This window comes from Etheostoma spectabile, chromosome 12 (assembly GCF_008692095.1).
Source record: "Etheostoma spectabile isolate EspeVRDwgs_2016 chromosome 12, UIUC_Espe_1.0, whole genome shotgun sequence".
NCBI lineage: Eukaryota > Metazoa > Chordata > Actinopteri > Perciformes > Percidae > Etheostoma > Etheostoma spectabile.
The window spans coordinates 18,012,715-18,026,414 of NC_045744.1; the positions used below are offsets into that span (position 1 = coordinate 18,012,715).

The 13,700-nt window shown below is 43.7% G+C and overlaps 1 protein-coding gene across 6 annotated transcripts; it reads left to right on the forward strand.

Moving 5' to 3' along the window:
* The first annotated feature begins 4,195 nt into the window (after positions 1–4,195).
* On the forward strand, positions 4,196–13,289 carry sall2 (spalt-like transcription factor 2). 6 transcript variants are annotated; one of them, XM_032531631.1, is made up of 4 exons: positions 4,196–4,273; positions 6,601–6,744; positions 8,585–12,456; positions 12,629–13,289. In XM_032531631.1, the coding sequence occupies exons 2-4, from the start codon at positions 6,669–6,671 to the stop codon at positions 12,938–12,940; spliced, it is 4,260 nt and encodes a 1,419-aa protein (XP_032387522.1). In that variant the 5' UTR covers positions 4,196–4,273; positions 6,601–6,668; the 3' UTR covers positions 12,941–13,289. The 6 variants fall into 6 exon arrangements, with proteins under 6 accessions (XP_032387522.1, XP_032387519.1, XP_032387520.1 ...); XM_032531628.1 differs by having other exon boundaries at positions 4,199–4,779; XM_032531629.1 differs by having other exon boundaries at positions 4,199–4,538.
* Positions 13,290–13,700: the final 411 nt, after the last annotated feature.

Below are 13,700 nucleotides of genomic sequence, written 5' to 3' on the forward strand. Positions count from 1 at the left end.
CTTAAAAAAAACACAAAAATAACTTGAGGTTGAATTACGTCAGGATAAATTATCAAATGCTACAAAGCAACAAGTTCTACAAGGACGCTCAAGGCATCTACTGCATGTAGAGAGATGGGAAAAAAGAATTCACTGTACATGTATCATCTGCATGTACACACAGGTGTACACTGTATATCCTAATGACTTTGGAGATCCTTCATATTTTCCTCTAGCGTCTACATCAGGTTGACTTTAGTATTTTGAAGTGAAATGTTTCAACAACTTTTGGAGGGATTGTCATTAATTGTGTACACAGTAATCATGTCCCCCTGAGGATGAATTGTAGCAACTTTGGTGATGATCTGACTTTTTCTCTTGACAAATAAAGGTAATCTACTTCAGTTTAAAGGAATAGTTTAACATTTTGTGAAGCTTATTAGCTTTCTTGCTGAAAGTAAATTGAGAAGGTGGATACCACTCTCATGTCTGTCCATTAAATATGAAGCCGACGTGTCACTTTACTTAGTTTAGCTTAGCATAAAGATTGGAAGCAGGTAGAAATAATCTTGCAGTAAAACCACACCTTTTTGTTTATAGTATGGTATCTGTACGGGTGAAACAAACAATATGTAACATGTTAATAAGTTAGCTTTAAATGTGCTGGTAATACACCTTGCTGCTGCTTGCTGACCAGGAAGTGGTTGATGTTACATAGTCTTGCTTTAATGCATTTGTGTGTGGAAGCATGTATATGGTCATATTAATTGTTCTTGTATATACAAAATGATAAGAAGCAACTAAAAAAATGTCAAGAAAATCCTGTCAGGAAAATCCTGGTGTTTAATGACTTCTATTTACCACCACAAGATACAGTGTCATATCCCCACATTCATATTCTCCCAGAGAGAAACTGGTTTACATAATTTGTTTCCAATGAAAGAGGTGGATCAAAGGCTACTAAAAATTATTACTGCTCGAATGGTAGACAGTAACTAACTTTACTGCTCGAGCAGGAAATAAGAGTTGGGAATAACAAAACAAAGATGCAAAGGTTAATAATTAATCCTCTTCAGACACAATGTCTTGCTAGTTTGATCCATTGTCTTGGTAGTTGCTGCTTTTTTTAAGTTTGCAACTGGTGTTGTAACACTTAAACAAACATAAAAGATACCAATATTTAACTTGGATGCAAAACATGTTATGGCTAAAGAGACTATAAAATGTTCTGTGTCTTTCATTTACATACAGGTCAGTTTGTTTTTGTTTAAGGGTGTTCGCAGGAAGTCACACACAGTATACTATCTCATTTGCACAACTTTTTAAGGCTCTCTGCTAAAAATCGTCATGCTCTCTTACCGTGAATGGACACGATAATTGGAAAACAGCAACAACAAAAATATGACTTCATTGTGAAAAACTGCAGAGCTGAAAGCATCAAGGTTGATACTCTACACATTTTCAACGACAGCCAGATGACTGGGATACATGGAAATGCTTCACTCTGTGGTAAAGACCCTGTCTATTACACAAATACCATGGGCATCGTGGTGGACTGGGTGATATTCCTTGTAGGACTACCTGAAGTCTGCCTGTCCTGCTACGCTCTCCTGCGTCTACTAAAGAAGGAAAGAGCAGCTCCTATCTTCGCCATAAACCTGCTCCTGTCAGGTCTGACTCAGATCGGAATCACAGTTGTCTTTATCATGAGTCGGTTCTTTGATGCCACCTTCTACCCCGCCATCAGGGCCCGCTGCATCGCACGACTGTTTGTCCGCTTGGGACTGACCTCCAGTTTGGGTTTCATGTTACTGATTTCTGCAGAGAGGTATTTAATGGTGGCCTATCCAGTGTGGTACATCACGAAGAACAGTGCAAAGATATCCATCCTGATCTCAGTGTGCATGTGGACCTTTTCATTGGCCTACACCTCTTTGGATTATGCCTTCTTGATCCACACCAGATTCTCCTTGTTGCTCTTCTCCATCATCTGCCTCCTCCCTGCCCCGTTTCTTGTGGGTCTCTTCACAGCCACGTGGAAAGCCCTCAACAAGAGTACAGCCATGAGACATGGCACGAAAAACAGGAGGAGAGTTTTGGGGGTTCTGAGCCTGGTGTTGGGGTCGTACACAGTTTTGTTCTTCCCCTTCAGTTTCAGGAACCTCTACTACTCTCTCAAAGGTGACAATGGTTTAGAGGACAAGGTGAGGGATTTTTCCAGTGTCTTAACCAGTGCTCTGGTCTATCTTAGCCCTTTAATAGATTCTTTGATCTACATTTTCATCAGGAGGGACATAAAGGACACAGTGGAAGCATTTCCCTGCTGCAAAACACCTCTGATGAAGCTTAAAGAATTTAAGGACAAGCTAACAGACACTTCCCAGACAGAGACAGCTTTGTAATTAATTGGATAAGTGGTTTAAAAAAGCAACTGCATCTAGGAGGATGTTTTTCATCACACCCCTTTGTATTGTTGCATAGACTTAAATTATCTGTTTTTCTCATGACATGCCTAACTGCTTTGCATTTCTGAATTACCTCACAAACCACCGGTGTCAATTCTTACATCAGGGCCCATATCACAAAGCAGGGAAAATGAAGCCAGCTGGAAAACCCAACCCACTATAATGATGCTGGTGCTTAGGGGCACACTCTTTGGCGTCTACCCCAGTGTGCTTACCCCCACATACACACATTGTCTGAACAACTGAAGATACCTTTGAGCATGAACTGCAGAAACTCTTAATAGAGGGGCATTATGTGTGAATAAGAATATAAGTGTCTTTGCTTATTATTTGCTTTTACAGTATTCTTTTCTGTAAAAAAAACATGTGCTACACTTTATAGATAAGGTTATTATTAAAATGATCAGGTAAACATGAGCCACATTTAACTAATAAGATACGCAAGCTAATTTCAACTATGTCTTTGAGAGACACCTAGTGGCTTTTCTGATGTAAGAACAGTGCACCTGTCAGCCAGTGTGCCAGGAGACATGGTAATGAGTTGATAAGACATGTCCAATCAATTTGATGGTAATTAAATAAAGTTGGAAAATTGTCTAAGCAACATGACGATGTTCAACAGAACTGCAATGGAAGAGGTGGATGAATTATCATAGTTAAATTCTCATGTATAGATTATAATATGCCATCACAGTTTGTAGCCTTTCAGCACCAGATACAGCAGGCTGAGTGAATCAACAGATAAATGATCACTACATTTTTGAAAATGGACATTGTGAAAAATATCACCTTTAATAACAATTTTGATTAATAATGATGAAGTTTCTTGGATGGAGTCATTTTTCATAAAGTGTCTGCAACATTTCATCTGTGCATGTGTTCTCATTGTAGATGCCTGATACGTGCTATTCTGGTTTATATTAATTTCATCATCAGAGAAGTGTGTTAGGTCTCATGATTATTCTGAGACTATAGGTTTGGGTTGTACTGAATGGGACCATCTGAAGCAATGTTATCAATGGAACATGACGGGTCAAGAAAAAAAGGACCTCAAGCCAACAAGATACTTTGTCCCAAGATAAAGTCGCTAATATACCGTCATGCAAGCCAAAAGCCAAAAATCTTTTTTATCATGAAACTTCAGAGCTTAAAATATGTCAAAGTCATGCTGGACGTCCTGTAACAGATATGCTGTCTAGCTAAACACAACCCCAGAATTCAAATTTACTTGAAGGAAGTCAGACAGCCTTGCATAGTCAGCACTAGATTATCCAATCCATTCTCAAAACAAGTCAGACTAGATTTTAAATCTGAATATAAGATTAGTTTTCTGATTTGGAAATATAATTTATTGCAGTGATTCATGTGTTTCAAAGAAAGCCATAACAATCCTGCACCACTCAGACCTATTATTGGCTTTATTCATCATATATATTTTCAGTATATTGTCTCTAAATGACCTAAATATGATGGTGAAGCGGTGCCTGCCTTTGTCTGCGTATCAGGGTAATGTTGGCTGTTAGTGTGCTTCCTACATTAAAGTCAAAAACCTAAAATAGACATTTTAAGACTAATTGCATCTATAACACATGCAATGCCAATGATCCCACATTTTAAAATATTATTGTTATCACTGATCTTAAATAGGATATTCTATCAAACTATGAAAGATATGAATTAAGATTTGTTAGGACAACGGGGTGGGGGAGTGAGGCAATCATGCAGACCTGTACATATCTTAAATCTCCGTAAGAACAGCCAGGCATTAGAGGTGTGTGTGCCCGGGCCTGCACTCCTATGTGAGATGCACACTGAGAGCCAATGTGGAGGTAACCGTGGTCACTGTTTCCCAGAGGACCGTCTGGCGGTGAGGGCCATTAATTATAAGAGACAGGGAGACAGACAGCTAGTCAGCTAACCAGACAGACAGACAGTACCGCAGAGAGCGCAGACAGGCCTGACAGGAGCAGGCCCCGACATACAAAGAAAGGAGGAAGAGCAGCACGCACGGCCAAGAAAAATAATCCTCCCCGTGTAGCGAGTAGGCAAGCTATCTGCACCGCCCCTGCTTCTCCTCCTGCCAGTGGACTATGAGTAAATACATTCAGGCATAATAACCCTTTGTCACAAGAGAAAGAAAAGCGATTTGCGACGGAGATAAATAATTGAAAAAATGCGTCTGTCCGACTGCGCATCCCTGGGAGTGAATAGGGAATTGCTGCGCCAGTGTCCCGGCTGAGAGACGGAGCCGATCTTACCAAACATAAGCTCCTGAGCTTTCCCCCCGTGTCATTACACAATATCGCTGCCAAAAAAAATCATCCTTTCAAACATGGTAAGTTCTTTTTGTGTTATATTTCAAGCGGTTGTGTCGGCGACGAGCGGCCTGTGGGGGAAATGCACATCCGGGACTGCATTTTTTCGAGAAGTCAAAATATTTTATGAATCATAACTTGTTATGATGTGTGAGCGCGCGTGGCGTGCAACAGGTCGCCGTACAGTAGCGGGGACGCGCATCTCACCGCCGTATTTTGCGCTTGTTTCGAAACATTGGTGTTAAAACGTCCAACCGTCGGATAGCGAACATATTAGCAAGATGGCACGAAAAATAGTCTACCAATGCGTTGTTGGTACAATAGAGTTCTGGTTTTAAAAAAAAGCAACGATATTCTCTCTTTTGACTGTTTCATAACTATGAGAGTTATCACTTGTTTCTCTTTGACAAAATACTATCGATTACGCTATGACGCGAATGTTTATAGTCTTAATATCTTATTTTCGTTCATTTAACATTGTACGGAAATCACTGCTCGGTTTGCATAGAAAAGTGTCCTTAGGCCCACTACAGAAATGTCATAGTCCGGAGTTAAACTGTCTATCGTAGGCTATCAAATGAATCGGACTTGCAGTGTCCAACAAAGGAAGACTATTTAAATAATTCAGACACAAATCATTACGTGACTGCTACATTGTGAGGATCTATAACATTCAGACTTTATGTCAGCGCCCGGATGCAGTTTACTATTCTGTCCAAGCCTCAGAGAAACGGAGAAGAGACGAGGTGTGTGTGCGTTTGTGTGTCTGTGTGTGTGTGTGTGTGTGTGTGTGTGTGTGTGTTTGTGTTTGTGTGTGTGTGTGTGTGTGTGTGTGTGTGTGTGGGGGGGGGGGGGGTTGTCACAGGGCCCGGGTGAAAAATTATTTTTCTCCTCACTCTGGCTGTGTCTTTCTTTTACCAAGTTACCTCTCTCCACGTGGTAAGCAGTGGCGATGAGGGTGAAAAGGGAGCATTGTGTCTCCAGTCAGTGGCCTTATGTGTTGCAGAGGCTCTGAGAGGGTGATGTTCACTCAGCTGTGCTCCCTCTACGCCATTGTTGCGAATTCCACCTCATTTCAGCCGCTCTGTTTACTGAGCTCACACAGGAGGAGCCTGTTTTAGAGACGGCCGGAGCACCGTGAAACCTTACACACATAGCCTATCACACACCTTGAATAGACTTGGATATGCATATGTGTGACCAGGTGGCCTTTGACACAATATTTTTAAGTATTAATTTAACCAAGCTGGCGTTGGCTTTTTCGCCCACCTGTGCGCACAATTTCTTTTGGTTACGTACAGGAAGACGCACATGTTGACGTTGAGATTTTATAGGCTCACATCAGTAATCGGAAGCTCAGGCAAAGGCCTTTATGTGATTAACTTGAACGTCAATGTATGAGGGTTTACTAAAGAGAGGCAGTGGACTCTTGGCTCAAAAGAAGGGGTGTACACTCGCCATTTGAATGCAAAGTAGAGGATGAACAAGTGAGGTGTGTGTGTGTGTGTGTGTGTGTGTGTGTGTGTGGTGTGTGTGTGTGTGTGTGTGTGTGTGTGTGTGTGTGTGTGTGTGTGTGTGTGTGTGTGTGGTGTGTGTGTGTGTGTGTGTGTGTGTGTGTGTGTGTGTGTGTACACACACACACACTTGTTGAGAAAAAACTCACACATGCCTCTCTGGCACACTAGTTCTGTTTTTCTTTCTCTGCATCACAATTCGACTGACATGGATACGCTTTGAGACTAATCAATCCGGAGCATCAATAACCACATTTTTGAAGATGATACTTTAGTTATTCTACTTTTTTTTTCCCTCTAAGTAATTTAGATACCTACTTTTTTCAGTGCGCAGGGAGACAGAATAAAAGTTTTGTGTTGGCCAATGCGCCCCGTCGGTCCCATCCTGCAGGAGCATGTCCCGTCGGAAACAGAAACGACCCCAGCAGCTTATGAACCTGACCCTCGGTGCCTGTCGGATACTTAAACATGGTGAGAAATAGACTATTCATTAAAAGAGTACCGGTTGTTCAGTGGCATTGGAATCACATTAAATGGAAAGTTTAAACCTAAAAAAATGTTACTTTACCTCAACATGCACATATTGTGCCAGTTGCTCATAGTGTATAGATTATCATTTTCAGGTATATCATTTTAATGCAAACCTTAAACTGATGCTTTGACTTTTTGACAAACTTGTGACCTAGGATGACTTGTCTAACCTTATATGGGAAATACCAGTTTTGGAATTTGAACAGTAATGTCATTATGGGCAGTTAAGACTTGTTCATTCTGTTGAGGTGATCATTTAATCTCCATCATAATTTCTAAATGGTTTTGTACCAGAATTATCAAACAGCTAAATCTTTTTAAATTTGCATTTGGTGAAAGGCTACTTGAACGCTAAGAAAAAGAAGGTTTGTTGGAATAATTGGCCTACAGACAGTCTTTAATTCATTATTTGTGGTTGTAGCTATTGGCTGCTTTCTTTGCCCTGTAAAACCCAACTGTCTTCACTCTTCATCACAGCCAGGTTCAAAGACACAGACCACCCACAATGCAGCAATATACAGTAAATCCCTAGAAAAATAATTGGTCAAAACAATCTATAGTGAATTTGAAAAGGAGTCACAAGAAGTGAGATACAGGCTTAGTAGAAGCAAAGAGATGAGCATGAGAATGTCAAGGAAAAATAAACTTTTTCTGAGGCACTGTATAAGGTGTTCTAACTCCAATAGCATTAGACTCTATTGTCCTCTCTTAGCTTTGTTGCTGGGCACTGAAGCATGAACATACCCATAAAGAAGTGTGTATGTGCGTACACGCGAGTGTGTGTAATTGTGTGTGTCTGTTCACTCTAGTTACAGGAGTAGGGCCCACATTGTGTCACAAAATTGTAGATTTCGAGCAAACAGCAGTTAGTTCTGTATGTGTTAGGGTGTGCATGAGCAACCCTGTGCATACAAAGTGATCACTCTTTTGTGTCTGGGTATTGTGCCTTGACAGGTATGCTGTGTATGTGCTTTTATATCTGTCAATCAATGCTCTTCTTTGGGCTAAGTTAGCTTGTTAATGGTTTGTGAGTCATCACGTCTGTCTGTCTGTTTGTTTTCTTTGCGCTGCACCGCTCTTCCTCTGCCTGGCTCTAAACCATATCAGGAATGCAACCTCAGAGGGTTTAAGGTCAAGGGTCTGCCAGCCAATCAGGCACCCAGTACAGTGTCCAGTACCCAACCAGGACCTAACCCTTAACACCCCATTGAGCTACTGGGGGAAGGGCTCTTAAGGAGATGAAAGAGATACAGATTGAATGGAGGAAGGAAGAAAGAGAGAGGGACAGGGATGGAAGAGTAGTGTGTGGATGTGGCTTCTTTTTATTGGGGCGGTGGGTTAAAGTCCATTGTCTTGTGCGTGTTGCCCTGGAAACAAGGTAGGCTACTCTACGGGTGAGCAGTATATTCTTGCGTATTCTTTGTGTGCATGTGTGTTTTGTGTGTGTGTGGCAGTGGTCAGGAGGCTGCAGGTGATGAGGATAGACAGGACAAAGAGGTAAAGAAAACAGTGGTGGATGAGAAGGTGGTGGAGATTAAGCAAAATTGTTAAGTCAACTGAATTCTTCCAATTCCTAGACATCCAGTAGCCACCTAATAAGATCCTTTTACTTCTTACTGCTGGTTTTTGTAAGTGGTTTATAAGTGCCCTGAAATTTTGATTGTTTTCTTAAAATAGTTTTTGAACAGCTATATTATAAAAAAGTTTGTAAACCATTGTGTAAACCTTGATAATTTTGTTATTTTTACATTAAGGATTTTTTTTCTTTCAATTTCCTTAGATGACAACTTGGCAGTGAAGTCAAACTCCTTTCCATTGATCCTGGATTCTCCTTTGTGCTCTTCATCGTCCTCTCTTCAAAGCTCCCAGCTGACCCCCGCTCTCTGTTCATCTTTCAAGGGCTCTCAGACCCCCTCTTTACCCATTGAGGGTCCACCAATATCCTGCTCACTGAGCCAGCCCTCCCACCAGCCACTCAAAGACCCACAGCTCTCCCTCTCTCCTGGCATTCCTTACTCCTCTGTCTCTTCCCAAACTCAACATCCACCTTTCTTTCAACTGTCTGATTGCAATTCTACATCTTCTGCAAGTGCCCTCATCCAGCCCTCCCAAAGTGCACACATGGCCTCTCCCAAGTTGGGGTTATCAGCCACCACCACCACCTCCTCTTCCTCCTCATCATCCTCTGCCTCCCTATGTCCCCCACCACACCCTGGAAGCCCCAGCCGTGTGCCTGATGGCCCTCCAAGTCCTGTTACTCCCACTCCCAGCCCAGGAGTGACATCTGCCTCAGCTGCACCATCTAGGGCCCAACTGAGCATTGCCCTGATCCTGGAGGAGCTCCGGGTGCTTCAGCAAAGGCAGATCCATCAGATGCAGATAACAGAGGAGATCTGTAGACAGGTGCTACGCCTTGGTGGAGCCTCATATACTATAGACACACCCTCCCAGCATCTCCTCCCTCCCCTGCCTCAGCTCTGCCTAGAAGGCAGCAAAAGGGCAGCCAGCCCAACTACCCAGCCAACTGCAGCTCAGACTTCCACCTCTGTTGCTCCTCTCCTGGCATGTTTCTCCTCCCTACTACCTTCTCAGGCAGCCAACAAACCCACAAAGCCAAGCAGTTCCTTGTCTCAAATCTTGCAGCCCCACAAGCCCCAGATGGAAGGGACAGGAGGGACTGTAGGGGCTCATGGTTATCTGAGGATGAGTTCTCGATCCTCAGCTCCCTCCACCTCATCCTCTGCTGCCATATCTATGGCTTCCTCCACATATCCGCTGGCCTTGTCTTTAGCTCTGCCCAACCGTTATCTTCATGAGAAATCTCCAAATACCACTTCAGTGAGTGGGCACAGTGGCTTGTCCTTTCTAAACTCATCCCTTCCCTCATCTATGGTCCCAAACTCCCAAAATGCTCTGCAATCTTTCTCTGGAGGAGCAGACTCTTCCTCTGCATCCAGCTCTTCCACTACTGGTCGCCTCCAACATGCCTGCCGCTTTTGTGGAAAAATGTTCAGCAGTGACTCTTCCCTACAGATACATCTACGCTCACACACTGGGGAACGACCCTATCAGTGTCCAGTATGCCTCAGCCGCTTCACCACACGAGGCAACCTCAAGGTGCACTTCCTACGCCACCGTGAGCAAAACCCAGAACTCTCACTTTCACTCCTTCCACCTTCTTTGTTTGGGGTAGCACTAGGGGCCACTGGGGGATCAGATATGGGACAGACAATGAGCAGTAGTAGCAGTACTAGTGGCATGAATATGATACAGAAGAAGACGAAAAGTAGGCCTGAGGATGAAGCATGTGGAGATAATGTGGAGGTCAGTGGTACCAGCACTGGCTATTCTCTTGGAGCCTCTGGAGGATCTACCCCTTCGTCCCTACCCCTGCCCCCTAGTGTAGACCTGGCTTTGATTTCCCACTCTCTCCTGCAGCTCAATAGGGCTGCTGCTGTTGCAGCTGCAGCATCTATCACTTCTGGCTCATCCCACTCATCCTCACCCTCTTCAACCTCCACCTCTTCTCTGGCTACCTCTCTTCTCTCTAACCCTTCCTTGTCTTCATCTTCCAACATCACAGGTTTATTCAAGGGTGCCAAGCAGCAGCACTTTGATGAGAACACCCCCCCTCACGCACCAATGCTTTCTCCTGCTGCCTACTCCCAGCTAGCCCATCTGCCTAAGCTCCTTTTCCCATCTGTCTCAACTTCTTCCTCTACCCCTACTGCACACTCATCCCTCTACAACCATCCAGCTTTGGGCTTGCTACGTACCCCACTACCTTCTTCTCCAGGCTCCCACCAACTTGCTTCTTCCAGCTATTCTCAGCTTTCTTTCCCTTTCTCTTCATTTCCTAAAGTCCCAGGTCCACCCACCACCACTTCATCCTCCCTGCCTCTCTCCATGGCTACTTCCACTCCTACATCTGAAACCTCCAAGCTGCAGAGGCTGGTGGAGAAGCTAGAGAAGGCTCCCCACTCTTCCTCTCCATGGACTTCTTCTTCTACTTCCACCTCAATGCTGGAGATGTTATCTAGCAGTGCCACTACCTCTGCAAGTTCAGCCAACAGTCGTTTCACAAATGCCAGCACGTCGACCACATATGTCATGGCGTCCCCACCATCTTCGACTCGTGCTTCCACTTCTGTTTCAAACTTTACCCATGAGATGGTTGCTGCCCTAGGCATGAGTGCCAATGGAGCGAGTGCCATGGTGGAGGGCTTGCTACCATCACTAAGCATCACAGGTCCTGCTGGTAACCTGACAACCAATCAGTGTGGGGTGTGTCTACGGGTGCTGAGCTGCCCCAGAGCACTGCGTTTGCACCAGGCTACTCACCTTGGAGAACGCCCTTTTCCATGTAAGATATGTGGCAGATCCTTCTCTACCAAAGGCAGCCTGCGGTCACACCTGGCCACCCATCATGCTCGACCACCCAATGCACGTGTCCAGAACTCTTGCCCGCTGTGCCAGCGTAAGTTCACTAATGCCCTAGTGCTCCAGCACCACATCCGTATGCACCTTGGTGGACAGTTGCCCACAGATGGCACAGAGTATTCTGCACATGAGATGCAAGCTGAATCTAATGCCAAACTCTTGTCACAATCTCAATCACAGTCCACTGACCCAAATACTGTTTCTAGTAAAACACCTCCTCTAGCAGGCCACTCTAAGAGCCCAGCCCCAAGCTCACAATTTCAAACTTCAGCAGTTGGCTCGGTCCCTCCATCTGGAAGTACGAAATCAGTTGAGCTCACCAAAAATCAGAGTAAGTCTGGACCCTCCAGCCCAGACCTCATCCCCCCCTCTGACCTAAGTCCTGACCCCTTCATGAATCCTACCACACAAACTCCATCACCAGGTAGTGTAGAACCACCTGTCCTTTGTGTTAGTGCCCCCTTGCTAGCTTCCAAGCAGACAGATAAAGTTTCCCTAGTTGGCAAAGACAACCAAGTTGAAGCTACTGGCGATGTCCATCTTCCTAAATCCACCACCTTACCAATTTCCTCCACTGTTACCAAAACCACAGTGTCATCTAATGCTATGGAAGTGGACTGCGGAGAGGATGAAGCATCTACCTCTTCCGATGTCTTCCTTGGCTCCAGATCAGACTTGGAGGACATACAAAGCACACCTGTCCTTGATGACCCCTTTGCTTACACCTGTCCCAGTACCTCCACGGACCCTGTCCTGAGTCAAGATGTTTCTAATGTTACTGCAACACCAACTTTGGAATCAGAGTCAGTCTTCCCAAGGCCCCAATCACCAGAACCCATGGAAGAAGACAAAGATCAGTCTTCTCCACCAGCAACACCAAAGCAAGACCAAGGAAATGTACCTGATGAGGACCCCAACATGACGTCCACTTTAAATACTGCTGACGCTGTTAGTGCTGAAGTAAGGGGTTCATCTCAGAGAATTTCCACTTTTGTAAGGGAGACACGTCAGAGCTTTCATTTTGGTTCATATGGGAGGGAAGATCGGGTGGAAGATGTTAAGATTAGTGGGTTGGTTCCAAATGAAGCACTGGATGATTCTGTCCCCATCAACCTCGCCCCAACCCTCCCATCTCCAATGTCTCGTCCTGAGAAGAAGACCTATTGCTGTGCTGAGTGTGGAAAAGAGTATGCCAGTCGCAGTGGACTGAAGGTGAAGAAAAAAAATGTTTGATTATAAAATAACATTTATGAGATGTATGGCTATGCTGGTAGAGTAGTTATTGTAGTACAATGCATTTTCAGCAGCTTTAGTATAGAACAAAAGCCGTAAAAATACAATTGTTTCTGTAAGAAATTGCTAAAGGATTGCTTTATGTTACCAGGGGCACATGAAGCACCATGGTGTGGTAACCAAAACAACACGTCCACCAGCCCGGAGTAGTCGTTCCTCCACTGATCAACTTCCTTCTTCTACATCTATGACTTCCTTAAACATTCCTGCTACCAGGAGCTCAGCAGGCTTTTGGAACCAGTACCAAGCCTTCCTCAACACCAGTAACGAGCCAACTGACGAGCCAACCGCTGGAAGCCAAGGAGAAAATGAGTCGGCACGGTCTGCTAAATCACCCATTCGATCTCCAATGGATCAAAGAGCCGCTGAGGATGCTGAGGAAGCGTCTAGTGAAGGGTCATAACTCGAGTTGGCTCGTGATTGCCTAAATAACATTCTGGTGTTTTCAATCAATGTTTACCTTTTGGTGAAACTGTAAGAACATTTGCATAGTACTGCTTCCTTAACACATTTCAAGTAGTCTGTCTGTTTGATAGTCACAGTAATATGTTTGTATGTGAAAGTTGTGAGTCAATCAGCTTGGTCTTGTGTTAAAAAAGAGACAGCTAATGTACAAATGAAAATGAAAATATTCAAGAAGTAACAAAGTCCAGTTTTTGCTCGATTTGATAGAAAGTGACACTACCTTTGTTTGGCTGAAGTTGTTAATAGTTTGATGCACATTCTAACAAAAAAAGAGTATCCCTGTTGTATCAATGTTTCATATCAGACCTGGGTCAAATAATTATGAGTTGTTGTTTTTTTTTTGCTTAACAGGCACAGTAAGGTTAACCACATTTGAACAAATTTGATATTATTAGCTAGTTAGTGAGTCACGGGATAGTACACTAAAAGAACAGTTTCAAATACTTGTATGTAACATTTTGGTACTCAACGTGTTGTGCCATTTACCAAATCTGAAACAACTGGCACCAAAGGAGGCTCAAGCTAACCAAAATTTAATTTCTTTGCAAATGCTTGTGAACCTAGGTCTGTTTCTAGAAAAATGTCTAATCTAAAAAAAAATGATTTCCTTCAGTCACAGAGGGAATGAATGTAAATTTAGTAAGCAAAGTTGTGCTTAGCAAGATCACACAAGGCCAACAAACTGAATGTGTTTTGTG

What these genes read in the sequence shown, in the direction of transcription:
- sall2 (XM_032531631.1), top strand. Translation starts at nt 6,669, where the DNA reads ATGTCCCGTCGGAAACAGAAACGACCCCAGCAGCTTATGAACCTGACC. An exon ending in CTGTCGGATACTTAAACATG is followed by an intron (nt 6,745 to 8,584) that starts GTGAGAAATAGA and finishes CAATTTCCTTAG; the next exon opens with ATGACAACTTGGCAGTGAAG. An exon ending in CCAGTCGCAGTGGACTGAAG is followed by an intron (nt 12,457 to 12,628) that starts GTGAAGAAAAAA and finishes TTATGTTACCAG; the next exon opens with GGGCACATGAAGCACCATGG.